The sequence below is a fragment of the Fusarium oxysporum genome, chromosome VII (assembly GCF_013085055.1).
Source record: "Fusarium oxysporum Fo47 chromosome VII, complete sequence".
In the NCBI taxonomy this organism is placed as follows: Eukaryota; Fungi; Ascomycota; class Sordariomycetes; order Hypocreales; family Nectriaceae; genus Fusarium; species Fusarium oxysporum.
In genome coordinates, this window is record NC_072846.1 from 146,572 (window position 1) to 163,750 (window position 17,179).

The following is a 17,179-nucleotide window of genomic DNA, read 5'->3' on the forward strand; positions in this document are numbered from 1 at the left end:
TATAAGGAAATTACAATAAATACGAACATAGCCTGTTCAATTGTTGGTTTAGCGGTCGCTTTTGAGCGCGGCGCTTTCCTTTTTCAGACAGCTAGTGGTGGAGGCGCAGCAGCTATCAAGCTTATATGTATGCATAGACTCAGCCTCAATCTCAGGTCACCACGCGCTTTTACACGATGACACTGCTCGCATATTCGTGCTGTTCAAGAAAATGTTGATTTTATTCAAGTTCAAGGTACAGGGAAAATATTCACTCTATGTGTATATGAGGGCTTCCCGAGTCCTTGCAGATCTAAAATCGCAGTTTCGATCTAAGAACTATCGCGTTGCAGGAACTGTCAAGATAGCGACTTACGGTAAAACCAGTTAGTTCAACGCTGCGCGGCAAATTTTCAAATTTTATCAGTAGTGTTTTGCTATAGCTTAGATTGGAGTGCTCACCGTCACGATTGAGTCCTAAAAATCTTACCAGCTATGTGACAAGTATTAAGTGCCAAGCTGCGCATTAGGTGCCAAGCTGCGCCAATAATGGCCGTGCAAACCTCCCACTGCGGCACAGAAACTGAAAAGTCCCACTGGAAACTGTCTCATAAACACAGTGGTGGAATCCGTTTTAATCAGCAACCAATAGTAAATTGAGTCTAAGTCACGCGTAGCAGTACTATCAGGCCTCGACTGTCAGGCTTGGATAGAGGCCCAGTTTACGCAGAGCAGAATTACAAATGCTCGGTTCCCGGGTGCAGTCATTTTCAGGCAGCGATTACAATTCTAAGCCAAGTTTTCATTAGTGGGAAAAGCTCGCACACCTGTCTCAAATTAAACACATGTTTCACTGACCAATAATCCTACCATTTACTGTCTCTAGGCTTTAAACCCCTAGAAAAAGCAGGAAATTGTTTAAATCCAAAACATCTATAGGTTGTAGATGAGGAAAGATGAATGCGGCAATGAGGTTATCGTGAACGAAATTTGTACGCCCAAACCACAAATAGGTTCTCTACAGCGTATAATCACTTTATTACATCGATATTCAATCTTCTAGGAGGCTCTAGCCAGGGAAATTGAATTTTCACTTGCACAAACGTTAGAAAACAGCTTAAAAGTCGATATCAGATCTGAGGTATAGGGTACGTGGCGTAACTTTGATGACGAAGCGTAAACAGCCACAGCGTAGCCACACCAACTCGCGTCTCAAGTCTCGCGTCTCAGGTCGTCATGCCCAATTTCATCACAATCATGCGCTCCTTTCGGCGCAGTTATCTCTTAAAGGGTCTCACATAATCTACAGACCTCACATGGACCTGGAGATATTCTATCGGTCGGGTAGGTACTGCAGCTCCAAGCAATACAAGCAGTATCACAACACTCATCAACTCCCTTCAACGCCTGACTTTATGAACGGCTTGATAACACCCCTCTTCCTTGCCTCGCCTTGTCAACGCCGTTCAAACTTTTGATCATGATCAAATCTCATGCACGCCACATCCCAAATGTCTGAGACCCATGGCCTCTAGCTCATCAATCTGCGCCAAGTCTGGTCCAACACTTCTTTGCTGGAGACCCTTGAGCGAAGCCTCACTGACTTTAGTCTTGGGAATCAGCTTCGTTCCCTTCTGGTCAAGAACAGCCAAAATATGGGCAGCAGCCTGATAAAGATTTAGCAACAATTAACTACTTCACAGGATTTTACACACCTTGGCGTTAATGGTGAGTGTCTTGGGGTCAGGGTTCTCGATTGTATCGCATGCTTGATGATAGCAGGGATCCTGCTCAACAGCCGTACCCTAGTCATATTGTGTGAGCAGAGGCTGACTGGTATTAGAGTAGAACTTACAGTGTGCAAGAATCCAAATGGCTTGTTCAAGTTCTGCCAGAACGGAGCGTAATCACTACCGTTGGTGAGGACAGCAGGCGTGACTTCCAGACCCTTGCTAGTGAAGTAATCAACCCAGATCTTCTCGGGAACTTCAGAGCCGGGAGGGGCTTTAGAGCCGTGAGAGCTGCCATCGGTGTCCGCGACACCAAAGAAACCCTTGGAAACCATGTCGAAGTTGAGATAAATAAGCAAATTGTTGACATCCTTCGCACTGAGGTTCGAAGTGTAGTATTTGCTGCCCAGAAGTCCATTCTCTTCAGCGCCCCACCAGGCAAATCTGATCTTGTTCTTGGTCTTGTACTTTGAAAGAGCGAGGAATAGCTCAAGAATCAACGATGATCCGGATCCTGTTTATGTTAGCGGATGCGATTATTTTTATGTAGAAGTTTAAATACTGTCGTCGTTGATACCAGGACCAGCTTGAACGCTGTCAAGATGAGCACCAAGCTAAAGTCATGTCAGATACAACAAGTAAATGAGTGGAGAAGTCGAACAAACCATGATGACGTTGCGTGGATCACCTCCTGTGGTCTCGGCGATAACATTTTGAGTGATTCGCTCCTCGATAGTCTGTGTCTGTTGGAAATGAGCCTCAAGAGTTTCGCCAGCCTCGATTCGCTCCTTGAGCTTCAGGCCATCAGCTCGGTTGATGAAGCCAGCAGGTACATGCTTCTCGGGGTCTGGCTGGCTAAGCGAACTAGCAGTAACGTTGGTCGTCAGGTCGTGGTAAATAATGACAGCAGAAGCTCCAGCAGCCGCTGCAGGGATCACTCTGCCAGCAAGGGTGCCGCCGGTAGGGCATCGGAAACGCTGTACCAGTACGATCTTGCCCTTGACATCCAGGTCATCATACGAAGAGGCATCGCATCCAGCAGCACCTTCAGGACCAAGAGCAAGCTCGGCTGTGATACCCTCTTCGCTCGTCGAGGGGGAGTAGGTCAAACCAAAGACATAGATCGACTCGTCGTCAACAGTGAGCTCAATCTTGTCGACAAAGGCGAAAAGTGCAGGGAAGTTTTGCTTCCAGACTTTGGCGTTCTTGACTTTTGAGATCTTTTTGAAGATGTAGTCGACAGACGCGTCATATCCTGGCAATCCGAAGGCTCGGTTTCCTCCATTGTCAAAGGCGATGTCATTTAAGTCTTCCAAGTTGGACATGAGACTTTGCTTCACGGTCAGCTGACCAGATAATAGAAACAGAGAACGAGTAGAGACGGATGCTTACCGGTTTGTCTTAATGTCGGCCTGGAATTTCTTTGAATCAAGCTTGCGCGATTTGGCCCATGCTTCACTCGGTGCCAGCGACAACAAGGCCGCAATTGCAGTACTAAGTCTCATTTTGAAGTATAACCAAGACTTTATTTGACTAAGTGTGCATCACTTGCAGGTTTCAGAGGTTTGGTCAACGCATGGGTGACCGCTTCCCAATTTATAGTGTTATGGAATCGGAGAGCTCACGCCATCATACGTAGTTCGTATTGGCCGTTTATCCTCAAGTGCAGTTGACCCAGCATGATCTACATGGATAGCAGCTAAAAGACACTAGTATCCTGCAGTGATAGTCACTTGTCGACGGATATAGTGTCACTTGTGGAAGGTCGCTGCAACCCTGGTCCAGCCAAGCAGTGGAACGTTGATGATCACTACGAACGCATCGGTGAAGAGGGAACGAAACAAGGGTCTTATCAATCGGCGACTGCATTAGCCACATTGGCAGATGCATTCCCCGTTTTGAACCATCGTAAAAAATCGAGAGGCGGAGGAACAGCTTACTATTAGATCTTCAAATGGTGTGAGAACCGAACATGGTTGCAACAAATATGGGTCAGATTTGTGTTAGATTGGCGGCTGGGAATGGGCTCCACTTCCCTTACTGCAATATTATTCTTGTATCCAAAAGAGGGGTTTCACCCCTCTTTGACAGACTGATCAAAGAATCAAGTCGACGATCAATAACATCACAACATTCTGCTCCACACTTGGATACACTCACCCCATCGTATTCGTGCGTATCTAACAATTAAGAGTCTCATCCGCTTACGAGCCATCTGCGCGATACCGACGATACGCGATGTCGAACGATAACCCCTCATCAAAGAAGGTGCTGTTGCAGACCTTCGAAGATTGGGGACGATGGGATGAAGAATTCCAGACGAAAGCCATAAGTCTCCACCTATGGGAGTTCATCGATCCGGAGAGTGATGAAACCCTCATGGAAAGGCCTGAAAGACCAGACATTGGGGCATATCATCGGAGGATCCCTCCCCGTACTACGGATCCGGACTTCCTCCAACCAGCAGGGATCCAGACCCGCCGAAGTGGACAATCGAGCCAAACGGTTAGCCAGCCGTCCACCGCGGAACCGGTGGTCTCGCTACCGGAGACGACCGACCCACATAATCATGCTCGAAATATATCCGAACTTACGGCCGAAGACAAAGCATCGTTCACGTTTGAATGGCGGATCTATGAGCAGGATCACCGAGAATACAAGGAACAAGAAACCAATTGTGAAAAGTTGAAGACCTGGGTCACTGAGACAGTAGACTACGGCCTACGCCAAAGCTCATGTCGAGCGATGTGGGACCTGCGAACTTGGTACACCAACCTCAAGACGAGTGTAGGCGCTACGGAGAGGGAACAACAAGCAGCCGCGCGAAGAAAGTACCAGGCAGCTACAACACCACTCGCTAAGATTCCAAAGGACTTTACTGGATGGATTACTACTTGGGAAATGGCAACCAACCATGCCTTGGTCATGAAGACGGGGGGCGTGGAAGACCCAAATACCTGGTTCGAAGACTTAACAAAGGCTGTGCAACCAATTCTCGGTAGCTGGGTTGCTATCTACGCTGGCATATACAAGGATAAACTTGAAGACAAGTCGTTGTCGATCGGAGAGGTGGCAAAGGACCTCCGAAAGGAGGCTGAACGACGAAGCATCCTCCACGTCAACCAGAAGGGATCCAAAATCACAAGAGGGGTCTTTGGACCTACGTTTGCCGAAGAGCAGCAACCACCGGAACCGACGGATATACAGAAACCGACAAAAGAACAGAATACACTACCTCAGGGGCAAGACAAACTTGGAAAACGTAAGGCAGAGCATTCACCTTCATCAAGACGAAAGCGAGTTGTGACATCCAGGGATACCGAAGCTACATGCAGGGTCTGTGATGGCAATCATGTACTCGCCCAATGCTACTATGTCTTTCCAAAGACAGCGCCAGAGTATTTCAAGGAGCGGAAGATAATCCGCGAGGCCGTCGAGCACCGTCTCAGAAGTGATACATCTCTGAAGGAAGAGATAAATCGTCTAAAGAAAGTCGGTCATATCGAAGAGACTGAGTGACTAGGAAGGGCTGTTGGAGAATATACCTCGAGCTTCGTAGTTGCCTCCATTAAGTCGGCATTCTCCATCAGCCACTACCCACTTAAGAACTCAGCTCTGCTGGATTCTGCTGCGACCATTCACATTTTCAACAACTGCGACCGATTTGACAAATACCGTCCTGCTGGACCTGAAGACTACGTATTCGCGGGCAAGCAGCGAGTACCCATCCAAGGGTATGGTAACGTGGACCTCCACGCCCAGGGCCCAGAGGGATCGAAGACGATTCGATTATGCGACGTGGCGTTCTGCGAGGGATTCCCTTGCAATTTAGTTTCGCTACGACAACTACACAAGAGAGGATACTGGTGGGATAACAAACCGCCGTCGAACTGCATTCGAACACTAAACGGAATCGTGGTGTGCAATGTGGTCATCCGACATGAACAATTCGTCATTGAAGATATAGCAATGGGAGAGACCGCTTTTGTCACCCAGAGACATAAATTTAACTCTTGGACGGGAAGAAGGCCCGCAAAAGCAGACGGACGAAGATGGCACCTGCGCCTGGGCCATCCAGGGCCTCGGGCTCTCGAGCATCTCGTCAATTCATCTCAAGGTGCGAAGATCAAGGGAATACCAACAGTTGAATGCGATGACTGTGCGGTTTCCAAGATACGACGACAAATCCACCGTCAGCCTCGAGAAGTAGGGCACAAACCTGGAGAACGGTTAGCTATCGACTTCCATGACATTACTCCTGACCCAGAGGGCAAGAGTAGCGTGATGTTGATCACAGATCGATGGTCCGGTTTCATTTGGGATTATTACTTGTGCAGCAGAGGAACAGGAGAGATCATCGCTGCAATCAGAGACCTTTTCGGTTTTCTCTATCATCAGTATGGAATTCAGCCCAAAGTGGTGGAGTGCGACAACGAAATTGTCGGCAAGAATCAGTTCGATGCAGAACATAGCATGATCTTCACATATCTCCGATCGCTTCATCTGACAATCGAGAACACTGCCGCGTACACCCCAGCTCAGAACGGGAACGCAGAAGTCTCAGGACATATAATCAAGGCAAAGGCTAGAGCAATGAGGGCGGGAGCACGACTACCTGCCAGCCTTTGGGTAGAGATTTACCGATGCGCTGTGTACCTCTACAACCGAACACCCAAGTACATTTACGATTGGCGTACACCATACGGTCGGTTCCATACATATCTCGCTCAACGAGACGGGATCCCTGTGGAAGATCGTAAACCTCAGCAGTCACACCTTCGAGTGTATGGATGTAAAGCATTTGCGATGACAAGAGATGCAATGAAAGGTGCAAAGAAAAAGCAAAGACTCAATCCGAGGGCTTGGATAGGATTCTTGGTCGGCTACCAATCCACAAATATCTACAGAATCTGGAACCCTCAAACCGGAAGAGCCATCTCAACAAGAGACGTCATTTTCAACGAAGATGAGCGATTTAATGGAAATATTGACCAACTGAAAGACGACTTATTACACATGGAAAAAGAAGAGCTCATTGAATTACTCGATCAAGTCGAGGAGCCTGAGATGGATCGTAACACGATGGCAGAAGAAGACCCGAGCGGTGCCTATATACCCCAAGGTAATTGGGAGGGCCTTCGTGGAGAAGACGAGGATGTTGAAGCCCAGCACACCTGGGAAGACCCCGCACTCCATGAAGTGGTAGAAGACACGGGAGCTGAACAGTCAGAGGTTGAGCCTGATCAGCCAACTGGAACTGACGAAGGCTTTGGAATATCCAGGGACGCGGAAGTCAGCGACGGACTACCAGAAGGCGGCACGGAAGACCAGGCGACAGCCGGCACCGATGACCAAGCCAAGAATTCTGACGCCTTCGTTCGGCCGTACCCGACCCCTGTGTCTCTTCCACCCATGGCACTTTTGACCATAGTGAACCGAGAAGTCTCAGGTGATTCGCAGGAAGAGTATCTCAAGCTCTGGGATACCCAGGAACCTATTGAGGTGTGGAAGGCTGCCTTTGTTGCTGGGCGCCTGGCCACGCCACTTGGGATCTTTGAGGAAAAGGTGATTGACAAAGCAAAGTTTCAACGACTACTCAGAAACCCAAGGGTTCTGCATAGAAGAGATATGCCACCCTTACCACGAAGTCATTCAGACTTGATCAATCATCCAATGGGAACTCTATTTGAGGAAGCAGAAACAGCGCATCTTAGGAGCCATGAAGAGATGGAATCATGGACTGAAATTCCTCGAGACGACCCTCAAACAAAGGGAAATCAAATTCTTGACTGCATGTGGGTCTACGTGTACAAGTTTGACAAACACGGTCGCTTCCAGAAGTGCAAGGCGCGTCTGGTAGTGAGGGGCGACCAACAAGCCAAGTCAATTCACGAAGAGACCTATGCGGCAACACTTGCTGGACGATCCTTCAGGACGTTGATGGCCATCGCTGCACGCTTTGACTTGGAATTGATCCAGTACGACGCGGTCAACGCGTTTGTGAACGCTAAGCTAGACAGGACTGTTTTCATGCGCATGCCACAGGGCTATCGGAAACCAGGAATGATCCTGATGCTCCGGAAAGCGCTTTACGGGCTAAGGGAGTCGCCACTACTATGGCAAAGAGACCTCACAGCTACCCTACAAGAACTTGGATTCAAGACCGTTCCACATGAACCCTGCTGTATGACCAAAGGAGCAATAATCATCTTCTTCTATGTTGATGATATCGTTCTGGCGTACAAGAAGGAGAGAAAGAACGAGATCCAAAGTATCATAAACAAATTACAGAACAAATACAAACTCAGTGGAGGAAAACCATTGCAATGGTTCCTCGGGATTGAAATCATCAGAGACAGAGAGAAGAAACTCCTCTGGCTATCACAATCCGATTATCTTGACAAGATTGCTAACCTTGTTGACCGGACAGATTATCGACATGAAACCCCGATGAAACGAGAAGAGCTACTAGCGTACAACGAGCGAGATAGCCTACCATCTATCAGACGCTACCAAAGAAAGGTCGGATCGGTTCTATACGCAGCAGTCATCACACGTCCGGATGTTGCATTTGCAACGGCCAGACTTGCCAGATTCAACGCAAACCCCGGACCTCACCATCACGCAGCGGCAGACCAGGCACTGCTCTATCTTAGAAGCACGAAAGCATTGGCACTGCAATTCGGTGGAGATGATACATTCAACGTAGCCAGCGATGCTTCGTTTGCCGACAACACAATGGATCGCAAGAGCTCTCAAGCATATGTTATGAAGCTATTTGGCGGTACCATTGGATGGAGAGCCAACAAGCAAGGCACCGTGACTACCTCGACCACAGAGGCGGAGCTCCTTTCACTTGCCCAAGCTGCAAAGGAAGCAATGTTCATTTCAAGACTGATCAAAGAATTGGGGATCAAATTGGATGACGAACGGATACGAATCCAGTGTGACAATCAGCAGACCATAAGGCTGGTGAACAAGGATATTGGAAAGCTCCAAACCAAACTCAGACACGTCGACATTCACAACCACTGGTTGAGGCAGGAAGCACAAAGGAAAAGAATTCAAGTGGAATATCGACAGACAACGGACATGATCGCAGATGGACTCACGAAGGCTATGAATCATGGACAACTTCAAAAATTCGTCAAACAGATTGGCCTGACTGACATCACGGAGCATCTGATGAACAGACGCCTCCAGAATCTCGGAGAGGACGAAATTTCAGAAAGACTAGCTAGACTGGAACTTCATGTGTGAGCAGTTTCAGCCAGTAGGCCTCAACTGGGGGGGTGTGTTAGATTGGCGGCTGGGAATGGGCTCCACTTCCCTTACTGCAATATTATTCTTGTATCCAAAAGAGGGGTTTCACCCCTCTTTGACAGACTGATCAAAGAATCAAGTCGACGATCAATAACATCACAACATTCTGCTCCACACTTGGATACACTCACCCCATCGTATTCGTGCGTATCTAACATGAACCAACCCCTCCCTGACAGACTGATCAAAGGAATCAAGTCAACAATCAATAACATCACAACATTCTGCTCCACATCTTAATAAACTCACCCCATCGTATAGCTGCGTATCCAACAGCTGGCTGGCCCGCTATCGGTCGTAATTCCCGACCGGCATTTGGCAGCGCATCAGTACCCCACCAGTTTGTCGGCAGTTCGCATTGATAAGGGGCCCAGAGCCGGCCCGGTGGTCTCTCTTGACCACGTTTCGTCAACTTACAACGACACCTCCGAGGGGTGCATGAAGCGTTTCTCTTGGAAGATTACTCATGTAAGTCCGCCTGAGCTATGTATCACAACACTGTAATTGTTGACTTACGTTGTCCCGAAGATTGAGATTTGTACGCAATTGTCGAATTATGCCAGCGCTGGACGAAGAATTCCTTCTGCCATTCAGTTGAACCCGGGGGAACCGACAAGGCCGCTACGGTTCTTCTCAGAGTCCATATGATAGATCGCTATTCCTAACGTGAAAGCCGATTGCCTCAGCGTTGTCAAAGTCTACCTCAAGGGAAAAGCGGCCAAGAACAGGTGACTGGAGGTAACTTTCCTGGTAGCCCATTTTCTTGACTTTGTTTCCTTTTTTTTCTTTAATTTTTCCCCCGATGCCCGTCGTGAGCTCCTCATGTCTCTACCGCACGCAGCCATGACCGAAGCCGCTGTCGAGTGCTGCCGCCCCACTAGGATCGTCCCGTCGGCGGAGCCCATTACCGCTGATACACCTCCGGCCAGCGAGCCCATCAAGAGATTCGAGAGCAGAGTCACAGGAAAACCTCCCCTCTCCTCTCTCGCTGCGTCACCCTCAGTAGTCAATGCTTCCATCCTTCACCTCCACCGTTGCACCCGCACCCGCGGCGATACGGACACCGTCCTCCTCTTCACGACTTTCTCTGCCCGTCTGATCGGCGCCATCCTCAACCACCGTCGTGCTATCGGCCGCATCAGCGCCTCCGCTAGCCGCACTTGCGCTCAACATTGCGAAGCGCATCCGGACATGCACCGACATGCTTGGCGAGTGGCGCCTCATGAACCGCCTCGGGGGTATCATTAGCACCTATGTAGCAGCCAGGGGCTTTGTTCTGCGCCTGCGCTGCCAAAAACAAGACAAGAATGGGGAGAAGGTCCCCCTTCCAGATCGATTCAACACCCTGGCCGTGACTCTGCAGTTCCTCCTTCTCTTCGGGTACCACATCAGCGAGGCTAGCTATTGATTATCTACCGAGTGCATCATAATATTGTCGCCCAAAAAGATCAGTAAAGCCTCCTTATACGGCGTCCGCTTATGGAGCACCTAGGTCTTCTTGGAGCTAGGGTGTTTGATGATCGAATGCTCGCGCAGGACGACAACTGGCGACGTTGTTGCTGAAGAGGAATAGAGAACCAACTGGATGAACAGTCTTATTGGCATACTGCCTTTGGCGGCTCAAACCAACGGGTATTTATTAAACTTGACTGTTAATTATTGAGATGAGAGTTCTTCTTGGGTTTATATCTCTAAATGATTCCATCTAGGACTTTGAACTCTAAATCTAGGACTTTCAGACAGTTGGTCTGAATCCTGAGGGAAGGGGATCTCCGGATTTTCCAACAGCTTTCGGGGAGTCGTCTAGATCCTCAAGCAGTAACGTACATGATAAGCTTGCGTGACAAACAAGCATGCGTGACAAAAATCCCTCAACCTACATCATCTCTATTTGATGAATTAATTCTCAGCCAAGAAATATGTTAGACCCAAGTACTGAGGCTCGAACCCTTCTTGCCCTTCAGGCACTTCAGAATAACCCAAAATTAAAGCTCCGACGCGCTGCAGAGATCTATAAAGTTGGTCGTATGATTCTATGGCGTCGGCAGAAGGGTATTCAATCCCGATGCGATTGGATCCCCAAATCGCGCCGACTATCTGATCTTGAGGAACTGACCATTATTCAGTTCATTCTCGACCTAGATTCGCGAAGATTTCCGCCGCAACTGCGTGGTGTGGGAGAAATGGCCAATCGATTGCTCGCCGACCGTGACGCGCCACCCGTCGGCAAGCGCTGGGCTTCCAACTTCGTCAAGCGGCACAAAGAGCTCAAGACGCGTTTCTTTCGTAGATATGACTATCAGAGGGCTAAATGCGAAGATCCGACCGTTATTCGCAACTGGTTTAGGCTTGTAGAGAATACAATCACGAAATATGGTATTAACCTTGCCGATATCTACAACTTTGACGAGACTGGCTTTATGATGGGCGTCATTGCAAGCGGAATGGTCGTCACAGGCACAGAAAGACGCGGAAGGCCGAAATCAGTGCAGCCTGGAAACCGGGAATGGATTACAGTCATTCAGGCCATCAATGCCGAGGGCCAAGCGATCCCGCCGTTCATCATAGGTGCGGGCCAGTATCACCTCGCCAACTGGTACCGAGACAGCAACCTCCCAGGCGATTGGGCCATTGCGACGAGCCCAAATGGCTGGACCGATAATGAGGTAGGCCTCGAGTGGCTAAAACACTTCGATCGGTGTACAAGCAAGCGATCAAAGAATCGCTATCGTCTCCTGATCCTCGATGGACACGAAAGTCACCACTCAGTCGACTTTGAGGGATATTGCAAGGCAAATAAAATCATCACGCTTTGTATGCCACCTCATTCGTCTCATCTGCTGCAGCCTCTTGATATCGGGTGCTTTGGCCTGCTTAAGAAGGCTTATGGGCGAGAAATCGAGCATTTGATCAGATGCTCTGTAACCCATATTTCCAAACCGAGTTCTTCCCGGCTTTTTACACCGCCTACCAGGCCATAATGACAGAGAAAAATATTAAAGCAGCCTTTAGAGGAGCCGGACTTGCTCCTCTCGGCCCAGAAAGTGTAATCTCGAAGCTCGATGTGCAGCGGCGGACTCCGACGCCTGTGGAAGAGGTAGTTAGCCCCTCGACGCCTTGGGTCTCAAAGACCCCAAAGACTATCCTTGAAGCCGACTCTCAGCTTGAATATCTTGAAAGGAGAATCAAAAGGTATAAAAGTAGCTCTCCAGAGTCAATTCTAGGAGCTCTTAAGTCACTTGCTAAGGGAACAAAGGCAATAATGCATGAGAGTGCTTTACTAAAGGCTGAGAGCCAAGACCTTCGACAGGCAAATGAGATATTAAGCCGGCGGCGGAGGGCAAAAAGAACCCGACTACAGAAGGGAGGAGTAATGGCAGTAGAGGGAGGAAGGCAGGTAATTGATCAGATGAATGGTGATGGGCAGGTAGAGGGCGAATCGTCGAGAAGTAGTGGTCAACGAAGGTCAGCGCAAGCAAGGAAAGGCAGTGTGGAGGATGCGGCAAGACTGGGCATAACGCAAGAACATGTCAGATAGTTGTTGCGATGTCTGGGGAAGAGTATAATGAGTAGTTTCAATTGACTAGATGGTTTGTTGTGGTTTTGTAGCGATTTTAATCTTAAAGGTTGAGATTTTTGTCACGCATGCTTGTTTGTCACGCAAGCTTATCATGTACGTTACGTAAAAGGAACATTCCCTTCTACACTCCATAGCATGGCTTTCTCATCCGCCTGCACGGGGAACACACAGGCTGTCGTTTATTACACTATCGAATGTTAGCACGGTAGTCTGAATGATTGGATAGACCGGGATGATACAGGTTTGACTTTGCGCTCTAGAAACCTACCGCACCCTCTGCTTCGGCTTACTGATCGAACCATGATAATATAGTCAGAAATTCACAAAGCTACGTGACTGGATAAATGAATATGATGTGAGAGTAAAAATTTCAAAGGTATGAGAACTGGAATTTGTTAAGCTCTCCCTTTCAGAGCAATTACTAGTCGTTCCCGACTTCCGATTCATCAACACCAACGCGTCTCGAACAAGCCTTCGACGAAACACTTCAACTGGTCAAGCCCGTGTGTGTCTCTAGTAAAACGCTTGTAATTCAAGTTGTCGAGCAAAGACTACCCAGCCTCAAAGTCCTTGCTCTGAGCCGCATTTTCAATTGGAACCAGCCATGAGGCCCTCTCTAGAACATAAAACTCCGCATCCACCTTGTCATTCAGTTTCTTCGCATCCGTCAATGTTCCAGCCTGGATTAGCTTTAGGCCCTTGAACTGCGGCGCCGTAGCCTCCATCCATAAGGTAGTGCCGCAATCGGGGCAAAAGAACATGATGAGCGCCATTCCGTACTCGTGATTTACTGCATATGATTTGGGTTGACCTTTTGTGACGGTGAACTTTTCCTCGGGGACGGCAAAGGTGACAGTATTGGTTCCTCCAGATACTTTACGGCAAGGGGTGCAGTAGCAGAGAGCCTGGTACCCGTTAGACGTGATAATGGTCGGGAAGGTAGGGTGAGAGTTTACCCTCATGACCGGCTCATCTGTATACGAGTAGGCAGAAGCGCCGCAGAGACAAAAACCTGAGGTATCAGAAGGCATTTTGATCACAAAAGTTGGACCGCAGATGAATTTTGAGTACCGGTTTGGAATTTCACCTAATAGATTTGCTGCTGAGTCCAAAGCGGGAAGCGAGGGAGCCAGCGATAGATAAACCATCCATCAGGCAGACGCTTAAACGGCTCATTTTAGGCTTCCCAGAATAACATTTGCCTTTCCACGGGCTTCAAATCACCAATTTGGTTAGCCTTACGAGGTTCGCGGAAGTCTAATATTGCGATTTCGCGAGTTCCTCCGTCATTCGGCGGAGTTTCATAATAACCCCGCCGGGCCGGAGCAATGCTGCTCCCACCTCATGACGGAGTTTTTTTTCGTCATGAAACGCGTCTGACGCGGACACTCTGCCACTCAACGGGTATTCTTGGACAGCGCTCATCATAAATCAATCAAATCAACTTTGAGGTTAAAGTTGATTTCTCTGATGGGGCTTCGGTCCAAAGTTGATTTGTTTGATTTGATTGGCTCGTCTCAATCAATTGTATGGGAGGCCTATATATTGAGTATGTGAAGGTATTACGCCGGATCCAAAGCCTCAATTACCGACCCAACTGCCCAGCTTTACCCCGCCGTGTCGGACCCAGTTCCTCAGACAATGAACTCGCTCCAGCGTGTCGGCGCCCATTGCGAGCCTTTGCGATGTTAGTGTCAGCTTGGCTAGGCTGAACTGCCTCTCGCAGTCGGTTGCCATAGCCGGAATGGCAAAGACATCCAAGGCAAAGCTGCTTAGCACCGGGAATGAAGGCTTGTGGTCCCTCCACCATTGGATTGGCTCTTGCGTATCTTGTGGCTCAAGACGGAGGTATTTGTCCATCTCGCTAACACTGCTGCTCGTTGCAAATGCCTTTTTCGTTCTGCTGTTGATCCATTGCGTGTAGTGATCATCCTCTTTACCCCTGTTCGTTAATGATGAAGCAGACTTCGACTGTAAGTCGTCCGTCCGCTGGTTCGATTGATACCACCGCGCGAAGTAGTCCTTTATGCCCGCCTTCGCATCGCGAACCCAGGCCAATTGCTCCTCAGTGGCCCAAGTAGCCTCCAACCAGCTGATACCGAATCTCGGATGAAGGATGACTGCTGCCGCAAACAAGGGAGATTCTCCGAGCTTGCTGTAGTATTCATCCAGCTTCTTCCAGCCGTTGTTGATCGATGCCCGAATATATGCTCGGTGGTCTGCTGGTAATGAGCTCTTCTGGGAAATCTTAGACGCCGGTGGCTTGTCAAGCGCCGCATACTCAGCCTGAGAATGCTCCGGCAAGGCAGCTACCGTGAAAGTTGGCGCTTGACTTCGCTGTTGGGATACATAGACCTCTTCCCCATCGAAGCGAGCAGGGCGACGGCGGGAACGGGCCGACCGGATGTTAGTCCCCCTCAGAGGCGCAGACGCTCTTCCAATTAGTTCGGGATCATTTAGATTCGTCGCCCTTATTGTTTCGGTCGTGAACTCATTGTAGAAGCCTTTCCAGTCTTCAAAATGCTCGAGCAGGTATTCCATTCCTACCAGAACTTCCCACAGGCGCCCATGGCTGTCGCCTTTACCCCAGCCTTGGGTTCGCATTGTCTGATGATATAAAGGCGTAAGTATCTCGTTAACCTCACCAAGCACGCGCCAATCCTCGTTGGATAAGATGTCATCAGCAGGGATACGTTTTTCTTCGTCTTTCTCGCCTTCGAGTGCAAAGATGTAGGCCCTGATGTCAGTCTGCTTCCGCAAAGCCCTCTCTATCATCATATAAGTAGAATTCCACCGCGTCTCATTATTCAAGATGACCTCAAGCTCGGCGGTTGATTCCTCGCAAAGATGGTACCCTTCGTCCTCCTGCTCGTGAGCGATGCGCTTGAAATATTCGCTGCGCTGAGGTGAGGATCTGATGAACTTGACGATATTGTGCAGCTTCCCAATTGGGCCCTTCGAACACCAATGGCGAAGATCTTGCTCCTGAAGACCTCTCATGCCGTTGATATCTGACTCTAGCTCGAAAGATTCGGCGTCTTTACCGAAAAGAAACGCGCGGGCAACAAGGTTAAGAACGTGGCCGTAGCAACGCATGCGACGGGCCTTGATATCAGCCGGCCGGATCGAAGGATCGAGCTGCCGGTAGAAGTAAGAGAGACAGGTATCGTTCGTAGTCACGTTATCAGAAATGACCGTGCCAACCTGTCCTCGGATATCCTACAGTTGAACGATTTCGAACAATGTCTCGGCAAGATTCTCACCACTGTGGATACCTAGCTGACGGCGTAGAGCGAGCAGCCTGGATTGTTGGTTCCCGAATTTGTCCATGAAGTGTGCAAAAACTGCCATTATCGCAAGACGGTTCGGTGATGTCCAGAGATCAAAGCTGATGTGTATTTTTGTTAGGGCGCTGCCTAGCTCCGCTTTGATGATATCCGCCTTAGACTCAAAGATCTTCTGTAGCTCTCTGGTAATAGAACTGCTACTCCAAGGAATTTGGAGTGCTAGTTCATGGTCGAACTGATAGAAGAGCTCCTTTAGAAACTTGTGCTCGAATATTGTGAAGGGCACATCACTGTCAATGACGAACCCAACACTAAGTTCTTGTACAGCTTTGACCTTTGCCTTTGGTATTATGCTCTGGTCAAGCCGTGGTCGTTTGGGGGTTGCATGGGACTGGAGATCGATCGCGCTATCGTCGCTGGGGCTTGATTGACTCGCTGGGGTGATCCGATGGGCTCTGTGCAAGTCAGTATATGGGATATGTTGGTATAGAGGACGGATCCATACTTGCGAAGGTGATCTGCTGCAGAAGATGTCGCTTGTACTGAGAAGAATTCTGGCCGACCCTTCGTGTCGCATCGGCTGCAGCACTACACATGACCAATGGGCTGATCCTGGTGATTCAATTCAATGAAGAGCATGCCGTGCGATCTGATCCAACTTTTTCTGCCTTTTGCACCTTTCCGAGCTAGCGAATCTTCTTGAACGAAGCGGCGGTTCTTCCAGACGACCTTCGGTAGATCCTCAATAGTCGGGTTAGGGGGCAGCTCCCCGACCGAAGCCTCCTCGAGCTGCTTGGCCACGGTCCTTGGTTGAGACAGTCGCGAGAACGCAGAGGGAAAAAGTGGCGTGGGGCAAGGCGTCGAAATCACCGGCGAGCCTTTCGCCGGTGTAGAGGGTGGTGGCAAGTCTGACATCTTGTCGCTGGTGCCATGTCTTGTTGACAGCGAAATTGACGCGCCGCGGTAGGGTGCAGAGGGAGCGCGTCATCCTGCCGAGGGTTGGTGTGCGTTAGGCGGCGATAGCAGGTACCAACGAGGCTACGGCTTCATATAGGGCTAAGAAGTAGCGCCTATCTGTGGCCATCTTGTACAGGGTAGGACTGGGCGGAGGGCACGTCCAGGTTTAATCTTTTTGGGCAGTTCAGATGCAGCATGGCATATATCAACTTTATCAAATCATGTCAACTTACAAATCACTGGAATTGATTTGATTGGGGTGATTGATTGATTGAGTTGATTGATGATGAGCGCTGCCGTAAATCAGGACTGACTTCTGTGAG

General features: G+C 49.1%; 3 protein-coding genes across 3 annotated transcripts; 1 reads left to right on the forward strand and 2 right to left on the reverse strand.

Annotated features, from left to right (window-relative positions):
• Positions 1–1,463: 1,463 nt before the first annotated feature.
• FOBCDRAFT_203795 (uncharacterized protein) lies at positions 1,464–3,214 on the reverse strand (the record flags this gene model as incomplete). The annotated part of the gene is made up of 6 exons (XM_054705286.1): positions 1,464–1,646; positions 1,695–1,784; positions 1,835–2,223; positions 2,272–2,323; positions 2,375–3,038; positions 3,102–3,214. The coding sequence occupies 6 exons, from the start codon at positions 3,212–3,214 to the stop codon at positions 1,464–1,466; spliced, it is 1,491 nt and encodes a 496-aa protein (XP_054561261.1).
• Positions 3,215–9,389: 6,175 nt separating this feature from the next.
• Positions 9,390–10,280, forward strand: FOBCDRAFT_321204 (uncharacterized protein; the record flags this gene model as incomplete). The annotated part of the gene is made up of 2 exons (XM_054705287.2): positions 9,390–9,500; positions 9,561–10,280. The coding sequence occupies exon 2, from the start codon at positions 9,855–9,857 to the stop codon at positions 10,278–10,280; it is 426 nt and encodes a 141-aa protein (XP_054561262.2). The 5' UTR covers positions 9,390–9,500; positions 9,561–9,854.
• A 2,696-nt stretch (positions 10,281–12,976) lies between these two features.
• Positions 12,977–13,814, reverse strand: FOBCDRAFT_227206 (Mss4-like protein). Its single transcript, XM_059609734.1, has 2 exons — positions 13,569–13,814; positions 12,977–13,517 (listed from the first exon to the last, which is right to left on the reverse strand). The coding sequence occupies exons 1-2, from the start codon at positions 13,758–13,760 to the stop codon at positions 13,164–13,166; spliced, it is 546 nt and encodes a 181-aa protein (XP_059465261.1). The 5' UTR covers positions 13,761–13,814; the 3' UTR covers positions 12,977–13,163.
• Between the last annotated feature and the right edge of the window lie 3,365 nt (positions 13,815–17,179).